General features: G+C 40.5%; 1 protein-coding gene across 5 annotated transcripts in view; it reads left to right on the top strand.

Moving 5' to 3' along the window:
* Window positions 1-2,686: 2,686 nt before the first annotated feature.
* The window catches only part of PDS5A (PDS5 cohesin associated factor A), an 80,234-nt gene continuing 65,621 nt past the window's right edge, over window positions 2,687-17,299 (top strand). Inside the window, exons 1-2 of one of the 5 annotated variants that reach the window (XM_027686460.1) lie at window positions 2,687-2,956; window positions 3,745-3,915. In XM_027686460.1, the coding sequence (XP_027542261.1) occupies window positions 2,930-2,956; window positions 3,745-3,915 (198 nt within the window). In that variant the 5' untranslated portion in view covers window positions 2,687-2,929. Of the gene's footprint in view, window positions 2,957-3,477; window positions 3,618-3,657; window positions 3,676-3,744; window positions 3,916-17,299 lie in introns of those variants that run through there. The other 4 variants (XM_027686457.1, XM_027686456.1, XM_027686459.1 and 1 more) reach the window with 4 other exon arrangements.

Raw genomic sequence — 17,299 nt, 5'->3', positions numbered from 1 at the left:
GGAGTCTTGTGTGAACCTCTCCTAGACAGTCAACTTTCCGCTGATGCTGTTCAAGACTTCTTCTGTGTTATATGAACTTCGCTATTTATCTGAAGTCTGCAAGAAGAGAAAGATCTTGGTCCACAACCAAGAGTGCTTTGGTGTAGGGATTCACAAACAACTTGCTCAAGATGAAATACAATTTTAATTGAATGAGCAAACTTTGCCTGGCACTTTCAAGTCAAACCTTTGAATTGCCACGTCTAACTACATATTAGTTTCATTGTCCGTATGCCTTAAAATGCAAGACTTTATCTTATTCTTCAGTGGAAAATAAAAGTGATTAGAAGTGCATACTAGAGGATTTGTTTGTCCTTAACTTAGACTAAAATCACGTTGTGGGAGTATAGCCCCTTACCTTTTCATTCTTATTCCCACTTCACAGCCCACTGTATAAACATTTCTAAGATGGTGTCAGTTTGTGAAAAACTTGTAACCACAAGTTACAACAAGAAGTTATTACATTGTAGGTCACACTAATTATATGCATAAAACATTGCTTTTCAATGACAATTAAAGAATACTCAAAAATAAACATTAAACCCCAAGAAGTTCAGAGACTTAGGTGAAGTTTCTGGAATGCAACATCCATACTACTTCAATTCTGCCCGTGAAGAAGCCTGCCCAATATCTTTCTAGCTTTATGCTTGAGTCATGAAAAAAAACTCAGCAAAGGTCACTTTAAATTTATTTCTTATGTCATTATTACTAACTTATGTTCTTTTTCTATTTAAACTGAAGACAGCTCATACAGGTTTTTGACACATGCTTGCTTTATTTAGTTACAGAATAATCTTCCAGGATTTGTTTCTGATTTATTGTGTTAATACAAGTGTGTTAAAATGAGGAATCTACATCAAATGAATTGTTTATATTAGTAATTTGATTTGGGAAGCAAAGTACCTAATGTAACAAATGTAAGGATAGAAAACCTAAATTTGTTCAAAGTATATTAGTTCTGACAGCACCCCTTATTTGATTGACAACAAATTAGAGTTGATAACTAGCCTGAGTACTTCAGCTCTAAGGGAAATCCAATTGGTCCCTTTAGTCTGAATTAGGAAAAAAGATTACATGCTTGGAATTGGCTTTATTTATTTACTAAAATCAGTACAACCTTGTTAAAACTGAATTGTGTATCCCAGTCTTACAGTCACCTGTCCATTGTGAATGCCCAAATCAATGCATCCTTAAGGCTGGAGAGAACCATTTTATTTAAGTCTGGACTCACAGCCAAATTTAAATGCCTGGTCTGATGACACCCTTCTAAATTTCAAAATCAGTGTCTGAGATCTTCAGTGTTCCTTGCAACTCTCAGTCATTTTCCCTATAATCCTTCTGAGCTGGTTTCGTAGAGGCTATGGACATTCAAGGCTTTAACACCCCTAGGACAACACTGCAGGGAGACAAGAACACTGCTGTAGGAGAGCAATTTGCTACCCACATGCTATTACACCAAAAGTTCCAGAGAGTTCCTCAGTCTTTGTACATTTTCCTCCCACACCTTGTAAAGCTGAAATTTGGCATACTTCACCATAATCTTACTTACTTATCCCTTTCCCGTCCCCTCACCCTCCTGCATCTTTCCTGCTGACTGCCAGGCCATCCCAGCCCTTCAGCTGTGCCCAGCAAGGGCCCTGTCCCACATGTGCAACCCCCGCGGAGAAACCTGTCCCTCCACAGAGACTGGCCCTGGCCTTCTGCCTTCAATTTACTCTAAAAAATATTCGTTAGAGATTTTCAAAACTGAGAAAAAATTATACTTTCAGCTGGTTCGAATAACGAAAAACAGTCAGCTGAAGGCCCTAAATTAGACTTGATCAGTTAAAAGTCATCTTCCAGCTGTCATGCACCTTCTCTGAGCAGCAGGGGCATCTGGAAAACACTTAACAGCCACCTATACTTCAGACGTGCAGGGCACATAATGCAGACTCAAAACAGACAGATATATCCCACTCTGCTCCTGAAGACCTTCCAGACATACCCCATCCCCTGGAAATATGAATATTAAATTACAAAGACATTTTACACAGAAAGATTTCCTAAGCTGGCTGGCAAGGGCTCCTTTAGTCTGCATATTCAAGTTTCTCCTGAAGATTTACAAGCAAAGCGTGAATCTCTTTCCCCACATCTGCCTGGAGAAGGGCTGTTCACTCCGGCCTGCCACCCCACACACCGCTTCCCCACGTCTTCCTCTGTCACGCCGACCAGGCCCCAGGTGCCTGAGGGACCGGCCAGACGAGCCCGCGCAGCCATGGGCGGCCCGGGCTCCGTGAGGCAGCACCAGCACGACTCTCGTCCGCCCGCCCTGCAGCCGGGACTCCGCGGGCTCGATCCCTGGCGCTGTCGGCAGCCGGGCATCGCACTCGGCGCCGACCGTGCCCGCGGCCGCCCCGGCGGAGCCCGCCCGGCCCGGCCCGGCCCGGCCCGGCCGCTCCCGGGCTTTTGGCGCCAAGCTGAGGCAGCGCTGCGGCGGCCGCGCCCGGGACCACCCGCCCTACGCGGGGCTCGGCGCCGTGCGAGACTTACTGGGCGGCCTCGCCCCGACCCCGGGGCTAGGGGCTGCTAGCGGGGCGGTGCCGCGGGCCCCGGACGAGCAGGGGAAGGGGAAGGGGCGGGGGCGGCGCGGAGGCTCCTCCCGGGCTGCGCTTCCCCGGGCGGGCGGAGAGCGGCGCTGGGTCCCCGCGGCGCACGCTCCGCCCGAGCCTCCCCCTCTCCCGGCCGCCGCCGCCGCCGCTGCTGCCGCCACCGAGCCGCTCCCCCTCCCCCAGCCAGCGCTCCTGAGCAGGAGCCGACGCGCCGCGGAGCAGGAGGCGGCGGGAGCCCCCAGGGCAGTGGACGGCGGGGTGGCGGCGGAGCGGCGAGCACCACCCGGCACGGAGGCTGCTCAATGCTGCACCTTCCGGAGCTGCATGAGGTAAAGGCGGCTCCGGGTCCCGCTTCCCCCCGTGCCCGCTCCCCGCTCCCCGCGGCCGCGGGGGTGTGTGCGCGGGGCCGGGGCCGCGGAGAGCTCTTTGTGGGCCCGGCCGGGTGCGGGGCGGCGGGGCGGTGGGGGGGGGTGCGGGGCGAGGGCTGAGGGGACATGAAGTTGCGGGAACAAATGGAAAGTGGCGAGTGGCCGGGCCCCCTCCCCGGGGGGGCTCCCGGCGGCGCGGGGGGGCAGGCGGGGGGCTCCGCGGGGCGGGGAGGCCACGGGGGGGTTTTGTTTGCGCTCGCCGCCGCCTCCCTCCCTCCCTTCCTCCCTCCCCCTCTCCTGTTGGCTTCTCTGCCTCCCGATAGTTTTGAGGCCTAACTGTTTAGGCCTCGTCTCCCGGCTCCGGGGCCGCTGTGCCGGCTCCGAACCTCCCCCGGGGCCGGGAACGGCGCCCCCGCCCCCCCCCCGGGCCGTAAGGGGCCCTCGGCCGCGGGGCATCCTTCGATCGGGCCGCAAATTTCATTGTAAAAACGTCGGCTGCGAACTATCAGTGTTGGGCTGGAGCAGCTCCGCAATGAAAGGAGGCGCTGGGGGGGGAGCGGAGGGGCCGGAGCCACGGGGAGAGGCTGCGGGCCGGGCCCCGCTCCCGCCGGGATACGGCGGGGTCAGCGCCGGGGGGCGCGGCCGGCGGGGCGAGCACCGGGGCCTTCAGCGAATTGAGGGTGAGGAATGGAAAAAGAGGGTTAGAAAGTCGTTTCCATTCTGCTGAACTTTTGTTTTCTAACCGATAGAGGCCGGTAGAGGACTGTGGAGAAGGAAAGTTTATAACCAGCAGCGCCAGGATGGACTTCCCTGCTACCCAACCAAAACCTGCTGCCGACGGTAAAATCATCTACTATCCTCCTGGAGTGAAAGAGATTACGGACAAAATTACCAACGATGAGGTGGTTAAACGGTTAAAGGTGAGCATCCCCCCCTTCCCTGCAACTTCTGCTCGTTAAGGTAAACATTTTATCACTGGAATGGAGAACTGCCAGAGATTCCTTGTCCTTGTTGCCTGCAGACATTCATGGGAATACCACTTCCTTGCTTTTCCTGAAAAGAGAAAGACTCGTTTTTGTAATTCACGACTGTTGTCTTACAAATTCTCTCAACGCCAGAGTTGATACATTAAACTGCTAATTTGTACATGAAACACATCCACAGGTTTGGGGAGAGGTCTGAAGTGGAATCATAGGTAATACTTACAGGATGTATTAGCAAAATTTTTTGGCAAGCAAGAAAGTTTTTATGAGTTTCAGCACTTCAAGCAAGTATAGTAGATCTAGTTAAGGATATTCTTGACTGAAAAGACAGGACTGTTCACAAAAAACAAAGATTAATTTCTGGAGTTTTTAGATGGAATTTTGAAGTTGTTTCATGTGTAAAACCTGCCTTAGACTTTGCACTTTAATATAATAAATATTGTTTCTTTCCTGCTGAGTATAACTAGTGTCTGGCAAAGTTGCCAAATTTTCATAAGTAAAAGGGATTGTTATAGAAGCATCCTCTCTGCTTGTTTGACAGCATCCTGGGAGCCTGTGAGGCTTATCTCTGATTTTTATTTTGTTAATCACTTTTTCCGCTGGGAAAAAAGTGTAATGCTGCTGTGATACAGTGGTATTGCTTCTTAACTCTATGCTGAAAATAGAGAATAAAGTTGAGCGTTGATCAAATATTGACACAGCTCGTTTGTTAACACCATGGTCTTTGGACCAGAAAGTTTCTATAACCTGGGATTTGGTCCTATGTCCGCATTGGATATGTAGTAATAATTTTTAGAGATTGGAAATATTCTGTCATCTGATGATATGTGTCCCATCACAACAGTGACCCCACAAAAACTGAAAAATAGAAATCAGAGTCTTGACTAGTCAATTAATACATTAAAAAGTTGTCTTAGCTATAAATGTGAGGAAAATGTAGGCTTTGTGCTTTACTTTCAAAGCAGCAAGGCACATGTCAGTTGTTTCATTGAAAATGAGCCTTGTTGTCCATTTACAGTTTTATGGACAAGTCCTGCCTAGTATTTTTAAGACTCTAGTGGAATATTGCCAGTTACAGGAGAAGATCCTAGATTTGTGGTTATTTAGACAGGCACCTTGAATCAAAGTCTGTGTGGAATGGGGAGAAGTGCAGTTTTGAGGTGCTTGTTGAAACGGGTATTCAAGTTGGAGGACTTGCAGTAGTGAGCTGTGTCATTCCTAGATAATAGGAATAATAGAATTTCAAAATCATGTATATATGTTTTGCTGAATTCACGTGTGTGTGCGTGGATTGAACGTAATTTTGAGGCTAAGAGCAGAATTTTTTGTCTGTTTTTAATGAACTATTGTTCAGGTGGCCAAAAGATTTTAGACTAAATGGAAACAAATACTTTGCTAGTGCACTTACATCACTGAAAAGACAAAGATTTTTCTTACCATATTGGTACTGTTTAATCTGAGTTTGAGGAAGTTTTTTGGTCAGATATTGGCTTTACTGAAGCATCAAGAAAATTGGAAATGCTGTACATTCTAGAACAAAGTAAATTTTTTTTATGCTTTTGTATAGACATATATAATCTTTATGTAGTCTGTTCTTCTTTATATCAACTTGATTTATAAAAGCAAATTCATTTTGGCATCTGGAATATTATGATGATGCAGTGCATGGGATAGAAATGCTTGAAAAAGATTTGTTCAGTTAAAAGATAACTTTCCCGAACTTTAAATATGACTTAATGATACAAGCCAGCTTTAGTGGAATGTACAAACTCAGGCATGAATCAGTTCTTGAAACTGTAGATTTTTTGCCTGCTTGGCCACGCATGAGCTAAAGATGCTCTTATAGAAGATGTTTCTTACACAAACTGCATAGGCAGCTTAACTTAGTGTTTTGGCCACCAGGCTCTGGATCAGTTCCTGCAGATTTTGGTTCTTTTAGCGTGTTGAAGTCATGGTTAACTTAATTGGTTACAAATTTGTGTCCTTATTAGCAAATTTTCTGATATCACATCTGTATCTGTATTTTTGTGACCAGACCTCCTCTCCTAATGAAAGCTTTTCTTATTATTGGAACTTGAGGCGTTCTGGGCACCTGTCCCAGAGTGCCTGAGCAGCAGCTTTTGTGCCAAGGACTTTTAAAAAGAATGTTTTTGTATCCTTTCCCTCCTTCTGCTCGGAGTTGTGGGTAATAAAATGTAGGCCAGATACTTTCAAAGTGTTTTGATATATCTGTATGATAACATTATTACTGTCCTGAAAATGAAATTATTGAGAATTTTAAAATCAACATGCATCTTTTGAGTGATGTAGGAAGGAAAAGCCTCAGGATTGTATATGTATGGCAAATGAAACACAAGTTCAGGTGCTTAATGGAGTCAAAGGTAGTTCCTGGTGTGTTAGATTACATTGATGGGTCGGTGCCTTAGACTGGGACAGCATGTGATGTATAATTTCAGCTGTTGAGGAAGTGATTTTAAGTGTGGTGTGGTGTGGCTGGGGAAAGTGTCCATTTAGTAGATCCAATTACATTTAACCAAACTAGGCAGCTGGCATGTAGGAATGTTGAGGTTTACTGTACTTTAGACTACAAAATGATTTTTTTTTCCTTAGGTCAGTCTTCCTTTTTACAGGGCAGCTCTTCAAGTTATATAGTGATTGGTTTCAGGGCTGTAAATCCAATGCTTGCCAATTTGGGTAAGGCTTGTGGAGAGGTGATAACTTTTATTTAACCAAGTGATAGAAAGGGAAAACAAACAATTCTAAGGCACCCAAGTACCTCTCCTTCAGTTCCAAACCAAGCCAGCAACTAAATAAAAGTTGAGAGCCATTGTACTAGCAATATTATATTTCTTTCCATAAGATAGCTGAAGGTTGAAAGAAGTTTTAGAAACTTGGCATCTGCTTTGCTGTGAAGCTTCTCTACGACTATTGAAATTTTTTCAAAATTGACTTAATTTTACTGCCTTGTTAAAATTCTTGACTTGTATATTGCTGTTAGTAAACTATTACATCTGAGGTATAACTTTGTGTGATCACAAGAGAATATTTTGATATCATTTATATAAAACCATGTAGTAATGATGAATAAGATTTATTGTAGAGTATTTAATTGTCAGATACACTACCACTAGCCCCATCAATTCAAAATGCACAGGGACTGACTTTTTCGGAGACCGATGTAAATAGTCCTTGTAGGCAAAGCCAGAACTGCCACCGAAAGAAGTGGTGCTCTCCGGTGCTTGTCCCAACCCCAGTTCTGTACCCTCTCTACAAGTATTTGGTTTTGCTGCACACCAAAACGGGTGGGTCAACAGATCCACGTTAGCCCTAACTATGTTAATTTTAACCTGAACCATTTTCTTGTGTGACTTATCACGAGAGCTCACAAATAATTGGGCTGGCATAGGGGAAAAAGCAACTTCTTTCCCTGGCAGTCCTACCTTGGAATGTTGAAGGAACTTCAGAGTCAATTTGAATGTGAAAGTTTGCAAATGTTTTCTTTTGAGATAGAGGTGGGGACTTCTGCATTGTTTCTGCAAAACTGTCTTTTCTGCTAGACCTTTTAACATAAAAGAAATACTATAAGATGGTGAGTTCAGGTACAGCTTTGTACTAAAGACTATACAGTTTGGTATAAGTGTATGACAAGTCTGTAGAAAAACAGAAAATATTTGTAGTGCAGGATTTTTTTACCTGTAGATATCAGTGTAAGCAACACTGGTTCATAAAAATCTGTAAAAAGCACATTTAGTCAGACACTAAATATACAACAGTAAAAAAAAAATCAGGTTTTTGTTTTCAGGGGTTTTGGGGGTGGAGGGAGTGATTTTTGCTTTTGTTTTTCTATCTGTGTAGTAGTCTTGTTCCTTTTCCCATGGTGACAGTCTGGCAAGGCATTTTCTGTGGAAAGTTTCATTTGATTTGCACACCCCCCACACCCTTTCATTCTCTCTCCAATAGTCCCCCTGCCATCCCACCCCAAGGCCTAGCTTGTGATCATCTGGGGAAGTTAGCACTCCTGGTGTGCCTTGAAGTCTTCCTTATCTTGTCCCATGGCATTTCTTAGTTATCTGATATGTATTTGTGCCAGAGTGAAACAAACACTCCCTCTCCTTCTTCCCATTGTCTTTTTGTTTGTTCCTCTGGATATTAGGTATTGGCCTCTTTGTAGTTGGACCTGTTACATTTTTATGTTCATATCACTAGAAGTAGCTAATGCTAACAATTTATCTTATCATGCACAGGTTTTTTAGGTATCTGTTACATAATGTTAAAATTGAGACAGGTTTATTGTTGCTATTTAAATGTTTTGGAGTAGGTTGTAGTTCTGTGAGAGGAAAAAAAAGCTACTCTTTACTCACTCTGATACTTCTGCATAAGTTAATGGCTACTCTCTTAAGATTGTGTAATTAGATGGAACTTTGACCTGACCTGGCTGTGCCAATGTAGTTATTTTGAACAAGATTGAAAAATACAAATTAGAATATCATCTGGGAGAAGAGAATCTGTTTTCTCTTCTGTCACACACTAGAATTTGGTATGTTTGAGGGGTAAAGGTATACACTTATTAACTAACACAATCAAACATACTTAATAAGTGCTCTTTGATGGCAAGACTTAGATGACATGGGTATTTTCATGGCTTAGACCTCTGACTTGCATGTATTTACATGCTTATATTTAAGAATTATAAGTAATTTTGTGGAGGTCATATAGCCAGGTTACAGAAATGATCTGCAGTTAATTATTCTAACAATTTTAAAACTTCCATTAATTGTATTTAACTGCAGACTGCAGTTGCAATGTTCTTGAGCTATTGCTAGCCACAGAAGCCTAAAGCCAAATTTCTAATTTGATTTTGCTCATAGTTTAATCTTTTTAATTAGTTTGACTCTTGTAACAATCAAGTTTTTCATTAACTAGGACAGGCCACTAGTCAGAGAAGAAATTGTGTTCTGATTTTTTTTTTTCCAATGGAATATTAACCAATTGCTTTGTAAATGTCCCAGTTTTGTCACTCCTTAGAGGAATAGACCATGTAAGCTCACCCGGTTCACCCAGATGTTACTGAATTTCAAACTGATTGATGATGACACCCTTTGTTTTTTATCTGATAATTTTCTTTTCTTACAAGTGCATCAGTAATTAATGGCAATTTCACATGTACAATATTATTCTAATGGTTTCCCAGCAACAATAAGATAAATGTATTGTGAAAGAAAAAGAAGCCGCGATTTGAAAGGGGGGAAAAAAAGAGGTTGCTAAATTAGAAATGATAACTTCTGATGTATGACCACCAAAATGGACAGACTAGTTCAGAAGTCTTTATGCCCTCATTTATTCTATTAAAAACCTCAAGGAATTATTAATTCTATTCTTATGCTAATGCTTTTTTGTGAGGTGACTGCATGATGTTAATCGCAGTTAAAAGATGTGGAACTGAAGGGCTACTGAAAGGGAAAAAACAAAACCCCAAGCCCAGAAAGACAAGCTGGCTTCGTATGCCTGATTTGGCATTTCTAAATTGTGACTTCTGAAGTGACTGTGCATTCTGTTGCACTCTACATGTTCAGACCACAAGTTCCTTTGATTTCAGTTACATTTCTGAGCTCCTAGCACTTTAGTAAACCAGACCTCATCATCACTCCTTAAAAACACAGAAAATGACAAATGTTTTCTGTGAAAATTGTGTTATAGGCTGTTTAACAAGAGTTGTATAGAAACATTGTAATAGGTGGGATGCTAACATGCAAGTCTTCAGACTGAACTGTTTGAAAATACGGCATAAATATTCCTTTTGTGCAGTATTTTCCTTCAGTTGTAGAATTCCAGCTTCAATAAATAAGAAAGATGGCCTTTGGGCAATATGCTTCTCTACCAACAACCTTGATTAACTCCAGAAGAAGATTTTTTCTGTGAACTGAACCAAGTAATGGCATCAAGTTTTAGGTTGTGGTGGGTTTTTTTTGTTTTGTTTTTTGTTGTTGTGTTTTTTTGGGCGTGATGTACACTTACCAAGTACTATATTAGCATTAGGATTACAAAGTCTGACTAAAAGCTTGAGAAGTAAATGGTTATTTACCTTAGAAAAGAGATGAATAGGAGTTGTGATAACAGCATAAAAAATTACAAATGACAGATAGTAAATTAGGAATTTCTGGGTTCGTCCCCCTCCCATGAAACAGAAACAAACTGTTGAAGGCTAAATATTTCTTAGGGGCATACTGGAAGGCTGCAGCAGACCAGAGCTGTACTAATGTTGTCTTTAGTGTAAGTGACATGATTTTATCATATAAATCCCTATAGGTGGGTGTGTCTGTCAGTATTTATTTTTATGGTATAATGTGGGAGACTTTTTGTGAATTTAAATATTTTCAATAAAGTTTGGATACACAATCCTTACATATTGCTGCACTCTTACGAGGAATTTGCATGCATGAGTTTGCAAAGATTTATAAAGGAAGTGTTCATCTCTCAACGGCAATACAAAGTGAAAGAAAAAACTATCCCTGGGCTTGCAGACAGGAGGTGATGGATAGGAAGGGAAATCAAATCTGAGGTTACTTTTCTGCCTCATGTACTTGAATCAATCCATACTATTTTGTCTGCTTAATGCCTATGTGCGTCTTCTTCTGTGAAGAAGAAAAACAACAGGCAAAATAATTAGCAGATCCTTGGTTCACAGTATATATTATAGCAATTTTGGTAGTTAAAGAAACCAAACTTTTGTCTAGTCCCCAGTCTGTTAAACATTCTTCATATATGATTTTTCTCTGGACTGCAATACCTTGTTAATCACCATTGTTACCTAGAAATCTAAAACACATGCTTATTATTGGTGTCACTCAAAGCAATATGTGTTTGCTGGCTTTGCAGCTGCAGTAAACTAATGAACTGTATTCCCACTGCTGTGCTGATGTCAGAACTTGGCTATTGCAAAAATGTCTTAAGCATGATGAAGTACTGTAAAACCTAAACAAAGATAAAATTGGCACAAAGTATGTTTCTTCTCAGTAATGAAGATTGAAAACTTTCTGATACCTAGATAGTATGGGGGTATTCTAAACTTAGGTTTTATTTATGAGAGACAGAAGATACATACTTATCTGATGGAGATGCCAGAGGTGCAGTGTTAGGATCAGTTTTGCAGCCACAGTGGGAAGAAGAAGTCATTCAAATTTACTGTGAATACTGATCAGCCTTTTTAATGTCGTATTCTGAAGTGAGTTCTGTTTTTTTCTGGTTGTTCAGTTACATTATCTAATCCTAATAGTAATCTGTTGTCTTCCATGGATAGAGCCTGTCACATTTGCTGAAATACAGTTTGGAAGTCATTAGCAATTTTAGACCTTATGTTTTTTGTATTGTATTTTAATACCTAATGGTAGAAATTATGACATCTATCTCTAGGAGATTTATCAAAACTTTTCAGACAGTTTAAACAGACAGAAAGTTTTGTACTGCCAGATTACATTGATAAGCATTAGAAGATACATGTCTTTTCTATTTATCAGTAATTTTTTGAACAGGCACCAATACTGAAGGTGAAAGAGAAGGAGAAAGAACATTTTTAAAGGATTTTGGAGAAGTTTAGAGTTTTGCCCCCACACTATTCTTTGCTGTCTACAGCACTTGAAAAGTGCAGATGCTTTAAAAAAAAAAGTTATATTAGTGCTTAATAGTATTAGCATTTCCTTACAGTCATTAAAGAATTCCCTTTCCTCTGCAATTGTAGTCTCTGTCTGTCTTACAGCTCTCTGTGGAAATAACCTGATTGACCATCAGGGAATAGCTTGACATCTGCAGGTTTACAATATTTTTTTTTTAATATTGCATAACTCACTGATCTTAAAACTGTTCTATCAGTGCATCTAACATGAGAGACCATTGAAAAACCAAGTTGTGCTTACAACGAAAATCTTATTACTGTTGTTTTAAGTACCTGGGAATCATCTCTCAAAAACAGGAGGAAAACGTATGTTTTTCAGTTTCCTTTGTGTAAGTAATAATTCTTTGCCTGCAAAAATGTTTTTAGCTTGCTTTTCTAATGAAATAAGTTTAATTTCTTTGTTATTGATCTAAGTTACATTAGTTCAAAACTTTGTGGCAGTTTGGCAGAGGTTTCAGAGATGGAACATTTGTCTAACTGGTGCTGAGCAGAACGAAGACATCCGAATCCGATTTACACAAAGGAAAATGGACCCAGCACTGTGAAGTGTTTCAAAAGGCAGCAGCCCCTGTGTTAGCTGGAAAAATTCAACTAATTACTGCACAGGTGTTTCAAATGTTGTAGGGCATGTGCTGCCCACTCCCCAGTTCTCCAGGCACAGTGCCTAGGGGGAAGTGGGCAGGTAGTGCAGGAGGATGAGAGAAGGGCGGCAGAAGGGAGTGAGTTGGAATCCCACTCGGCAGAGAGTGATGGGGAACAGATCTGTTGGAAATCACCCAGTGGTAATTTTGCTGCTTATGATAAAATTACTTTCATATTGCAGAAGTACAGAAGGTGTAAACAGGTAAAATAAAGCACAAAAACTTTTTAATACTCTTTAACCCATGAACTGGTACTTGGCTGTGCATGGTTTTAGAAAATATTGCTAGTTTTTAAACTTAAAGTGGTGGTTTTTAACAATTGAAAATGATACCTATATTCTTTGATCATCTTGATGAAAATTGCTTATGCAATATGCTATTACAGAAAGGGTAAAGCAAAAATAAAAAAAGAAAGCCAACCAAAAAACCCAAAGGACTCGAAAGTCGCTAAAAATCTCAAAAGCTCTTTAGTTGTTGTTTTGTGTAGTACTTTTTTACGTAATTAACTTTTTCAGGGCTTTTTTGGCTACTTAGAATCATGATGATGGTGCAAATGCTGAAGCAAAATGTGTGCAGTGAAAGTAGAGTTGAAGTTAGGAAGTGCTTAGTATAAAGGAATTTTGCAATTTGAGCGTTATGATGATGTCATAGTGTGGATGTGAAAATAAGTGTTATAATAAGTTGTTCCTTGAAAAAAATAAACTAACTGGCTTTACTTGTACCAATTCAATGAAAGGAAAATGTGGTTGCATATTTCCTCTTAAAATTTTTACTCTATCTTCTTGTAGATAGAGTAGTGAAAGTATGGTAAATCCTGTTATTTTAATGTGATTTTGTGTTTTAACTATGTTTTTCTTCTACTGTTTGAAAATATATGCATGTACTTAATTATCTAAGATGCATTAATGGTTCATAATGAACTCATTGAAATTTAATCAAAATATATTAATAATTTATTAGGAAATTATTTGAAAGTAAATTTTGAGGAATATAATAATTGTTCTTTTCTTGTGATTTAAAAGTGTAAAACCTGATTTTTGATCACTTAGCTCTGACTGCAGTGCCTTTTCGTGGGCCTGCAGGTCATAAAGGAAATAATTTTTGTTTAAAAACTTTGCTTACATGAAATAGTGAAGAGTAATAATTCAGAAATTATGCTGCTTTGTTTGCACAATGGCACAATGTATCGTGGAGTATGTGAAGGGAGGTTTGATTCTTAAACTGTTTCAGTCATAAGAATAAAGTAAGTAAGCTCATTGCTTACTACTTTTGATGGCAGAAACTTCAGCGTTCTGGGGGGAAGTGAAAAAGGTGACCCTATATGGTTGCTTTTTGACAGGTGGTTCTTACTCACCACTGAAGTGCTTCAAAATTAGCATTCATTCACCTACAAGGCAAAACAAAGAAATGCAAGGCAGCTTTAAAGCTTTTCTTCTGAAAATACATGTGTATTTAAATTCCTAATTCAGTGATCCTTTGTAAATGTAGTTGCCATGTGTCACTATTCCTGAAAAACTTCTACTCCGTCTCTTCTCAAAAGCTCCCATTTCTGCTATTGCCAGTAGAATTCCAGTAGCAAGAAAAGAAGTACTATTTTTGCTCATGTGAAGTCACTAGAGGAAGGTCTAGGAGCTGTTAGTGACTTTTTTCCTTAGAAAATGCATGTAGACTATGAAAGTAGGCATAACTCTGCAGCCTAAGGGAAAGTGGGAAATCTGGAAATAAGATTTCAGCTTTGTTCCACTTGGAACTGGTAGTCTAGACTGCTGTTAAATTATGAGAATTTTGCTTTAGGAAATGGGAGGGTTCACCAAGTACAAAAACTGTATCTTTGATAGAATATATACACATTGATACAACTGGAAGTAGGTCACTAGAAAACCTAATAAGTTGTTAAAAAAATAGAAGTGAAAATCAAGTTTAATGTCTGTGTTTCTAAACCTCAGCTTCAGGGAAGTGGAGGTGGCATGTAATGTTTTCCAAAGTAATGGTCTTTCAGTCCTAGCCTATGTTTCCCCTTAAAGGTTAAATCACCTTCAGTCAGATTACAGATTAAAAAGGCTACCATTTAATTTTGTTTTATTTTGACACTTCTACCTGCTGTTCTTAGTTTACATTCCTGTGCAAATTGGATTATTCTCTGAGTTGGATATGTTATGTAGATTAAAGCATACACATCCTAGAATTGCAGCTCTTTGTGTCACTCCATGTCTGATGCTAAAATTGGTTTCTGATACCCATATACATCTGTGAGGATGGCGTTCTCCACTAGCAGTGGAGCTGGTTTGAGAGACACCTTCAGGGACTCTAATTCGCAGGCTCTGCCTCCTGAGAATTCATACCATGGACCTGTGCCCTAATTCACATTGTCTTGAGACTCTTCTGAGTCACTCTGACTTCAGTCTGTATGAGGGCTATCGTGCTTCTCTTTCTGTATACTATCTGAATTAATGCCTCTCAACCCTTTGATTAAAAGCCTGGCATCATTCAGCATCCCCATAAAACTAATTTTAAAAGTAGTTTCAAAATTTTAGAAATTAAGTCAGTATTAATTGCTAGTGCCTTTAGAGGATTTGTTGAGAGTTTCCGCACTATTTTTCATCATCTTTATCCATTTTCTGCTCAAAAATGAAGCTATGGGCAAAAATAATTTCATTAGGAAGGTAAAGATGTAGAGGGGTAAGTAATGACGGGTTACTTCTGCAGAATATTGCAAGTCAGTTTAGTAATTTGAGTTGACCTGTATAATGGATATTTTAACACAGTCAAAAGGAAGTTAGTTTACCTAAAAATAATAAAAAAAAAAAATGCTAGTTCTCTTTATAATCTGTCAGAATTGTGTTCTGGAAGCTTGTCATTCTGACACTGTTGTACCTGACTACTTTGAGTACTCTTAATTTGCTGCTACTACTTAAGGGGGAAGAGTTGCTCGTCTTCACTGCAGCTGCTATTGCTGTTCAGAGTCGTTTTCCTCCTTTGCGTCAGCAGCACTCTTTAAGTCATAGAAAATGAAGTTTATGAAGACTAAGAGGAGAAAAAGTGAAAAATAGAGGCATGTAGAGACTAGGGAAGGGAAAGTAGTATAGGTGGAAAGGATGGAGTTGCTACAGCAGAAGCTGGAGAATTGCACTGAATCAAACCCTAGTGTGTGGAAGCACAAACACCAAAGTCAGCATTTCCAGCCAGTGAAGTACTCTTGTTACTTGTGGGCCATCCTTTTCCACATGCCAGCCCAGGTGTGTCCGTGGCCTGCAGGATACTGCATTGTGGAAGTGATCCTATTCAAAAGCAGTCATTTTTTTCCACATAAGTTTTCATTTGGATTAGTGTGACTTATACAGTCACTTACTACCCCCTCCTTGCGTTGGCAGAAGCTATATGACAATCTTGGGGTGGCAAAACTGTTACTTGCGGTGGCAGCCTAATTTGGAACACTATGTTCATTGGGTCTGACCTTACTAAATCAACTTTAGGTTTCATTAAACTGCACCCTGAGATTAGGCTGAAGTAATGTCACCCTTCCCTATCCATTTTTACAGCCATGTAGTGAGCTGGTTCAAGAAGCAGATGAATCCGAAAAGTAACCTGGCCAGAAAATGAAATTTTTCGGTAGTGTCACTGATCAGTCACATACAGGAATAATGGAGGGACAGATCTGACAGATTTGGGTTGACTCACACAGCCATGACACTGCACCCTAAGAAATTCTACAAACATCCACCCACCCCCCTCTACTTGTGAGGCAGTATGTGTAAAAAAAGAAAAGTGTCTCTTGTTTTGGGGAGCTGGAAATGTGTGTGCAGTGAATGATGTACTGGCCTTCCACGTCTGAAAAAAGAAACTAAGAAACAGAGGAGAATATTCTCTGGTTACAAACAATGGAAATCAGTGCTGCGTTTGTACTCAAATGTGTGTATTTTGCTGTTGTCAGTAATTTTGAGCTAATGTGAATGTTGTGGAATCCACATGAATTTTCTAATGTTTATCTGTCTGCTGTCATAGATCATACCATTCATCCTAGTACATGATTACTTTAAAAATAAATTGATTTTTATATTGGAATTCAGACTTGATGTAGTAGTAAGTAGAGAGAGATACTTAGATACACCCCCCCTTCCTCTAGGATTGTTAGGTTTCCTCCTTTTTCCCTTTATTGTCTTTCCCATTAGTACAGAAGAAGCAACTTGAGGTTTCAGTGTTTTTGAGGCCTCCCTACACCTGATGGTTCACAGTTCTGTACCAGTATTATGAGTATGAGATGTGGTCTGTGATGTTTAGGCTGGTCTTTTCCTGTTCTGCAGTCCAAACTACTGAGTCTTGTGCCATGACTTGAACTGGAGTAGGCGGTACAGGCCAGTACTTGCAAACAGATTTGTCTTCATGCCAGCTCTCATTCTTACTGTTTTTCTCTTCCTGATCCCTGCTGTAGTTGATTGTTCTTTAAACAATGACATGTGCTAACTTACAGGATATGTATCTGTCTGTAGGGGAATATGTGTGTGCATGTGTACACAGAGATGAATCTTTTATTTCCAGATAATCATACATGCAAAAAAATTGTACTACCCACCAGATAGGCACCATGAATAGCTTTCTCCCCCTAAGCATGAACTGATGAAATGCAAGTAGTAGAATCATTTCATGTGTCATCCCAAAGCCAACATTATTAACACTCCACAGGGCTCCTAGCAGGAATAGACCATGAGTTTACTCCTGCACATGAAGCTCTTCCAGAATAATTATTATTCTTTAAGTCATTTAACTAAAAATATTTTACACTTCAGGGCCTGAGAGTTGAACAGAACGTATTGTTAAGGACTCCTTGATAGGCCAAAAATCGAGCAGCTGTTGAAAGATGTCACATAATTTTACTTATTCTTCAAAGAGACAGTGTTTACAAGGAGCTTGCACTTTTGTGGTGGTTATATGCATTGAAATTCTGTAGTTGCCAAACTTCATCCAACCTTAGAACTGAATTTTGCCTGCTTTTCTGGTAGTAATGTGTTTGTAT

Source organism: Neopelma chrysocephalum, unplaced genomic scaffold (assembly GCF_003984885.1).
Source record: "Neopelma chrysocephalum unplaced genomic scaffold, ASM398488v2 Primary Assembly neopelma1_71, whole genome shotgun sequence".
Lineage (NCBI taxonomy): Eukaryota > Metazoa > Chordata > Aves > Passeriformes > Pipridae > Neopelma > Neopelma chrysocephalum.
The sequence above is the reverse complement of the archived record's forward strand: the minus strand, read 5'-3'. Positions and strand labels throughout refer to the sequence as shown.